This window comes from Tachysurus vachellii, chromosome 5 (assembly GCF_030014155.1).
Source record: "Tachysurus vachellii isolate PV-2020 chromosome 5, HZAU_Pvac_v1, whole genome shotgun sequence".
Lineage (NCBI taxonomy): Eukaryota > Metazoa > Chordata > Actinopteri > Siluriformes > Bagridae > Tachysurus > Tachysurus vachellii.
This window is the reverse complement of record NC_083464.1, coordinates 12845584-12853682: the sequence shown is the minus strand read 5'-3', so window position 1 is coordinate 12853682 and position 8099 is coordinate 12845584. Positions and strand designations below refer to the sequence as shown.

Below are 8099 nucleotides of genomic sequence, written 5' to 3'. Positions count from 1 at the left end.
ATTTAAATGTGATTGTATTTATCCCCAATGTGCAAGCCTGAGGTGACTGAGGCGACTGTGGCAAGGATGGAAGATAGATGAGGGAGAAACCTTGAGAAGAACCAGACTCAAAAGGGAACCCATCCACATTTGGGTGACACTGGAGGGTGTGACTGTAAATATACAATCTGACAGTTGCGTATTGATGAGGAGGTTGTTGTCCGCATCTCGTCGTAGAATGTCCGAATACTTCATAAAGCAGAATCCAACTGGAGCTGGTACATCTCTTGATGACGCAGGATCCTCGCATATTTGGCCTTAAATCAATGAAGATCTGAAATCTTCATGATACGGATTATTCTTTGCACGATAACCGCTGCATGTCCTCTATGCACTGATTAGCATCATAGGGTAAAAAATAAGAAAATGTTTTAAGAACGTGATGGCATGCTTTGAACAAATTATTGATTTTACCGTGTAGCAATTTATTTATGTGTAGTACAGTTCAAAGTAATGGTTAAATAAAAGCTTAATGTTAATATAAGCATACAAATTCAGATCCATCTACAAAACAAAAGCATGATAAATGATCTGGTGTGGATATGCAACAAAGCAGTATGGAAATTTCTGCAGTTGCTGAATTAGCATGTTGCACTGAAGCTGATAAAGAACGTGTTCAGAAAGATGTAGTATGATGCATTGACAGATAGCTATAACTAAGCAGTGAAAGCATTATTCAGAACCACCTTCAAAAGAGCTGTAATTAAGTGCAATAAATGTTCTGCTTTTCTCATCTCCTTTTCTTCACCGTGTGATCCACTTAGGCTCATTGACAGCTCCAGCTGATCAAATTTGAAATATGGACAATGGATTAGATAAGACGTCCTCAAAATCAGTTCTTGTTAATCTGATCAGCCAAATGTGGCCAGGAAGTGTAGTGACATCTGCTAACCCCCTCACAAGAGTCTTTTGAAAACAGGTCAGTTTCTGTGGTAGACAACATTTAGTCGTTTCAGTATTCTTTAAAGTTTACAGGTGAAGTGAGATCTAGATTCATCACACTTTCACTAAAATTCAGTAGAGTCAAGTACAGCTTGGTTATGTGTACAAAATTAGATGCATCTGTGGAAGCAAGCAATAAGCCATACTTCATCATGACTCTGTGCTTATTAGATTTGCTGGAAATGAGTGACTGACTTATGTTCAATACTTTTCCCATAATAGAAATGCTAATTCCATAGCAATACCTCTTTTCCAGGTGATATTACAGCCTTTGTTTCCCTGAGCCTGCATAAATATTTTGATAATAAACTTTATGCTATATTCTGGACTTGTTGGTATGAGTTGTAACAGGGAGTTATGTAAGAGTATAATGTGTAAAGCTGCAGTGGATAAATACTGGTGGTATGCCTGATGTGTGATAATCACTTTTTTGCATATTGCCCAGTAACACAATTAGTTTTGACTAAATGTCACATTTATTCCCATAATTATCATTCTCGTCAATGTCATAGGCAATTTTTCCTATGAAGATCAGTGCCTTTGGGTGTAAATGAATGATGCAGTAATTAGCAGGCAATTTTACATGATGCTAAATGACTTAAACATTCTTAACAGCATTAAGTAACAACGTAGTGGAGTAACACACCAAAAATGTATTCATTTTCGCTTGCCTTTTTTCTCTAGTACATGTATTGTGTAATATAATAGTATATGTACAGTGCCCAAGACTCATGATCCCACTAAATTGCAGAGCCAGATCAATTATGTAAAAATGGAAAATGAATGAAGCAGATAAACAAGAACCTTGTTTGACCCTGTAATAGAAATCTATTGACATATGCAGGCAGGGATTTTAAATAAATCAACAACACATTAAAATTAGAAGCACAATAAAAGTGTGTGAACTTCCAGTGTGAAGGTCAGCGGCAGCAGAAACAAATAAAATCCATATTTTACTGCTTTAGCTAAATACTGCTTCAATATCCCATGTAATATTTAATAACCCAGGTTACACATCAAAAAATCTCTTAAAAATGGTCTCCTGTCAAATTTTGTTCATTTATTTCATCTTAAACATGGCGGTTGAATCTTAAGATTACAACAAATTTAAAATCACTTCTGATTAATCCAAGTGAACATTTCGAATGAAAGGAGAAAGGCAGACACACTCATGTAAGCTGTGCTATCCAGTGGAGATGGACACAGACCATCTTCTTAGCTGGATATAGAGTGTGCAAGCACATTTCTCTTTGCTAACCCATTTCCCCAAAACTCCAATGACAAATAATTATTTTGCTGACAGCCTGCCACCCTTCCTGATTTCCAGTGGACTTTACTAGATATTTCAATTCTGTTTGGATTAAGCAGCAGAGAAGATGCGGTCCATATCAATTTTCCAAATGAAAACACAGGGCCCTGTTTCCTAACTCCCCACCAAAGAATTATTCCCATCCATCTGTTTAGACAAGGTTGTCCAGTTTTGCCTGCAAAGGTGACTGAAAGAAAACAAATCCCTCACTGCAAAGCATGGCAATAAAAACATAATGCTGATTCTGGCCAAGGGTAACGCAATTTCTTAAATTATATCAAGGAAATGAATCATATACATCTATGTCAGTACACTTAAGAATACACATCAGTTCAGTTGTAAGAGAAGCTCAACATTTTGAGTAAAGCAGCAGCATAAAACTGCTGATGAGTTATTGATGATGTGATTTTGTTTTATAATGGCTCTTTTATATTCCCTGGCATGTGTGGACTACTAAATACAGCAATGGTAATGCTGACTTGTAAATACAACAGCTTATAGAATAAGAAGCAGGAGGGCACTGAGAGGAATTGTTACAGAGTGCCCTCCAGTGGAAAGAAATCATAAACACCAGGAAAAAAGGATAGTTAAAAATGACTGTTTTGATATTGAGTTAATATCCATAATTTCAATAAATATTTCTGTGATATCAAATGCTTGGATTGTGACATTGTTTATAATTTATAATTATACCTAATGATTTCCAAAGGGAAAGTAAAGAGGTTTTTTTTTTTATTTTAATTCTTGAATTTACTCTAAACAGGTTCCAGCATTTATGTCATTATACTATGTTAAATTTCAATAAAATGTTATTTGTAAAGTGCTTTTAATAATGGACATTGTCACAAAGCAGCTTTATAGAAATAAACTTTAAATTTATTAATCCCTAATTTAAGATTAATTTCATAAGACCTGCTCCAATGATGACTTAAAAGAGAACATGCAAAGAATACCCCAGTGATCACTGGTGAAACGACCACATGTTAATCTCTTCATTCCCACCAGTGTCATGGAGTCTGGCTGTAGTTGAGCACCCTCTCTAGCTGCTCTCATGTAAACGCGGTCGAAACGCAGCCGTGCAGAGAATGGGAGGTCATTGTTATTATTATTGACAGTGTCCCAAGTGTACTTGCAGTCCTCAGGCTCTCCAAGCATCTCCCATACATCTGTAATATCATCAGGGAGACCTCCTAACTTCTTCACCTAATACACAAGACAACACATGCCACATGCCGTGGTTAGAGACATCAAGTTGCGAACATTAAACATACGGGAGGATAAACAAAGGGGTGAGATATTATGCTATTGTTTTTATGCAGATGCAGTCTAAAAAGGAGACAACCAGTTGTGTCTGGTTGTCTCCTTTTTACACTGCACGCACACACACACACCTCCCGGTCTCTCAAGTTGGTATCTCCTCCAAATATGACCGTCTGGCTCTCTGGTGCCTCCCTCATCCTCTTCCAGACCCTGCGCATCTGGTTCATGCGCTCCTGTGAGCTGGCCTTGCAGCTCTCCAAGTGAGAGGTCATAAAACAAAGCTGATGGGCTGAGAAGTTTACCTGGGTACACACACATACACACACACATGAGGGCCATGTTGGGACCACAGCAGTGGTAAATAATTGTTCCACCTGTACCACTTTCTAAAAATAAAAATGTTTGCTTTAGACAGAAACAGCTTTCATTATAGCTTTTATTATCAATAATACAAACAAAATAATAAAGTACAGAATGGCATTAGCCAAATGTCAAAGTCCTATGTTTTGTTTGTATATACAGAGTAAATCCACTCCAAAAAATACCTTGTTAATACCTAAAATTAAATTATTTGTATGAACAAATCTTTTCAAATATAATACATCTGCTTAAAATGTTAATGTAATAGAAAAGCATGTATAATTTTGTCTCTGTAGTGCCCCTATGGTTCAAGTATTCTATGATGATACCAAGGCACCCAATTACTAAAATCCAAATCTTTCTAGCAGTGTTCTGGCCCTGCAACAGACGTTTTCTCTTGTTGACATGTTTGTACAATAACCACAAGCACACCAGTGGGACCTCATTAGCAGACTAATAACAATACATATAGCTGTAGTGCTACTGACTTTACTGTGATGACTAAATACATTTGCCACTACATATCCCCATATATTACTGCCCACGGTAATTGTACAGTCTTGTTGCCAAGGGAAAATGATTAGTCACAGAGAAATCTCTATAATGTAATACCTGACTAAGTTACGTAAACTTTTTTCTTCTCTTTTTTATCACAGATTTTCAGAAGATTTGGATTTTGAACTCAGGTTTAGAAGTTTTCAAATCCTTTGCATTCATTACTTCAATTTGAGTTTACTCACGTTTTAAAGCAGCAGGTGAGTTTTCATTTCTAAGCTTAACCATCACAAAATGTATTACAGTGTAAGCTTTGCTAGATTCCATATTAGAAAAATGCATAAACAATATTTTCTTTCTATCTGTTCACAAAATCATTATTGCAAATTTTGCAGATTTTGTGTAATAAATCGTTCAAATGCCAAAACAACCCCCAAAATATTAAGCCGCATAATTTGACATCTCATTATTTCTGTGGAATTAAGCATTGTTCGCAATTACGGAAGAGTTGACAACAGGAGCACTACAGAGGCAGAACTACACATTGTTTTAAAATTGGACTTTTCTAACAGTTTGAGGATTCTGTTACAAATTTCAGAAATACTAATGTGATTTGTTCTTAGAAAACATTCCATTTCACCTTTTAAACTGAAAACATTTTAGGATGAAATTACAATTTAAGCACTAAATAATTACCTAGATCTTGGATCACACTCCCAACTGCCTTCTTTTTCTGTTTTACTGAATAATTCATTGATGTTACTGTATAATATGCTTTCAAACAGATAACTGTATATTAATCAGAGACTGTAAGGGGTTACACCCACAGACAAAATACTTTTTTTCTGACAGTTCTCACATACCAAAGTTGTACTAATGCACTAAAAAACTTTTGAAAAAATGTCTCATATCTCTTAAGACATTGTGTTTCAAACCCTAAAGAGTGTGACCTTATCAAATGGCTCAAGACAATAGATTTGAAACTGATATGCAGCATGTAAAAGATAAAGTATTGTATTGCTGGTAAAATAGCATAACTGAAAGTTCACCTCAGCCATTAACAGATTCCTTCCCATTTCTGTAGTGGGATACTTCACAATGTTGCTCTGAACTAATTCCATTCTGCACCTTCGAAGCAGTATTCCAGTAAAATAGCCATCATCACTGCCTAGAAAGAAAAATATTATAAAAGTCATAAAAATGACTTTATCATATCATATACATTTCAAATAGAAGCCTTTATTTAGTCACATATACATTACAGCACAGTGAAATTCTTTCTTTGCATATCCTAACTCTGGAGGTTGGGGTCAGAGCGCAGGGTCAGTCATGATACAGCTCCCATGGAGCAAGGAGGGATAAGGGCCTTGCTCATGGGCCCAACAGTGGCAGCTTGGCAGTGCTAGAACTTGAAACCCGATCCACAACCCAGAGCCTCAACCACTTGAGCCACCATTGCCACATTTCACAAATGCAACAAAGAGTCTCACCTGCCAAAAACTCATAATCTGTCATAATCTCTTTTAAAATCTTCAGGTAAGGGGGCACAAGCTCTTGAAGTAGGACCACATCTGCACGGTACCTTAAAACATGAAAAAGAACTCGGATGTAAGAGCATGTATCTGCAGCTATGTCATAATGGATACAGTAATCATTTAAGTACCTGAGCCAAATATAAACAATACTCACTTTCCTAAATGCATCAACAGGCTTGGGATCCGTTCTCTGAGGTCTTCAGGATCTAGACCATCTATGTTCCAGATGAGCACAGTGAGCTGCTCTGGGTTTCTGCACTGATCAGGAGAGCCGTCCTGGCCTTCATTTACAGATGCCTGGCTTTCATACAACTGTTTATATGAGAGCCTGGCAGGTTGTGTCTGGGTTGATTTTGATTCGGAGGTCTGTGTGAGAATGTGCTCAAGTGGTATAGTTTGAGTAGCCTGGTCCTTGAACATGTTTTTAGGAGTTTCTGTCTGGGTTGACTGGTCACAGTTAGCTTGAGACAATATGTGCTGTTTTTCTTTACCAGATGGTTCATGTGATGTATCATCTTGTGTAACGATTTTGTCTGTTGATGCCCGTTCTGCACTTTGCTTATTTCTCACACGTTTTTTCTTCTTGGCAGCTTTTCCTTGAGTTTGGCTAACTTCTGAAGTTTTATTGATTTCTTTGTCACACCCTGTTGGACTTGCAAAACTTTAAAGAGATATAAGCTATAAGAAATTGTGTATTCCACAATGTACAGTAAATTCTATTTTTCTCCCTCATTTATAACAGTGTATTTCTGAGTTTTTATGAAATCTCAGCCAGGCTATGACAGAAGTAGCCATATTTCAAAAACTAATAACTAAGAACTTGTTCACAGGTAAAACAGTGGAAGCAAATCTGTATTGTACAAAGAACTAAACCCAAAAGTTTTCAAAACTTATTGGGTCCTTACCTTTGTTCATGGTTTTGCTTGTCCTCCATTCTCAGATATAAGGATAGGTTCAAATATCCCTGGTTATGAGAAAAGAATACACAAATAAAAAACTAGTGATATGAGTATACATGTACTGTACAGTAAAAGAACATATTTAGGGCAGCTGGTATAACTGTTATATTCAGGGATAATGACACAATCACTGCATTTAATAAAAGTATTCTACTAATAAAAGTAAAATTAATCTACTACTACTACTACTACTAATAGTATTAGCATAACCATCTCCCCTAGGATTCTGTTTCTGAGCATGGAATTTGGACACACCCAATTAAAGGTTTTATATAAAATTATAATCCTTTAAAAACAAAGAACGTATTCGACTTGACATTTCTGGCAGAAGCTCCACTAGGATACAGAACCAAAAACAAACTGACAGTGTGGAATTACCACTTGTCTTGGAAATGTAAAGCGTTGTTTTGGACCTATATAATAGCACCTTAACTGATGTTAGAAAAATCTACACACATAAGCACACACATAAACACACACACACACACACACACACACACACACACACACACACACACACACACACACACATATATATATACTCCACAGATATAAATTGTAGCAAAAACAACTATTGTTGTGAGCATTAACGTCACAAAAATATATCACACAAATATTAGTACCTAGAAGTTAAAAAGAGTTTATTTACTATGTGTCTCAAATGATTACGTTTATTTTAGGTAGAGCAATCTGTCTTACCTGATCTCACTGCAAAGCGCTGAGGGACTGTGTGTGTGTGTTTGGGACGGGTGATAATGTTGGTGGTGTGTGTGAGCGAATCTTCGCTTTCTATTTCCTGAATCTAGGCGTAACTATGACTCATTATGTCATGGCTTCTTGGTTTCGTTTCGAGTCTTTGGTAACAAGTACTACAGTAGTGCCAGCAGAGGGCGCCACATTGCACACGGTCACAGCATGACACGGCCTATAACAATGCTGTACTGGTTAGAGAAGGAACTCTCAAGGTTTTTGCAGACAAGGTCCATTTTAACCCTTTTAAAATCCATGGATAATACAGTTTTGGCCATTTATTGGACATATATACATTTAAATCTTATTTGACATTTTCACCATTTTGTTTGTAAGTAATAATTTGTAAAATTGCAATCTTGTAATCTTTTTTAATTTAAGGATGTTTTGGGGTGAAATCCATTTAAGTTAAGAGTCAAACTAATAAGGGTGATAATGCTGCCTTCAGTT

At 36.5% G+C, this 8099-nt stretch overlaps 1 protein-coding gene across 1 annotated transcript; it reads right to left on the bottom strand.

Moving 5' to 3' along the window:
* Positions 1–440: 440 nt before the first annotated feature.
* On the bottom strand, positions 441–7698 carry LOC132845662 (tyrosyl-DNA phosphodiesterase 2). Its single transcript, XM_060869833.1, has 7 exons — positions 7599–7698; positions 6846–6904; positions 6095–6601; positions 5896–5987; positions 5455–5573; positions 3682–3852; positions 441–3493 (listed from the first exon to the last, which is right to left on the bottom strand). Exons 2-7 carry the CDS (start codon positions 6872–6874, stop codon positions 3194–3196), a joined length of 1218 nt encoding a protein of 405 aa, XP_060725816.1. The 5' UTR covers positions 6875–6904; positions 7599–7698; the 3' UTR covers positions 441–3193.
* Between the last annotated feature and the right edge of the window lie 401 nt (positions 7699–8099).

Coding starts and splice junctions, on each gene's coding strand:
- LOC132845662 (XM_060869833.1), bottom strand. CDS start 6,874: ATGGAGGACAAGCAAAACCATGAACAAAG. Junction 6,602..6,845: donor AAGCAAAACCATGAACAAAG/GTAAGGACCCAA, acceptor ATCTCTTTAAAG/TTTTGCAAGTCCAACAGGGT. Junction 3,853..5,454: donor GGAATCTGTTAATGGCTGAG/GTGAACTTTCAG, acceptor GTGTGTACCCAG/GTAAACTTCTCAGCCCATCA.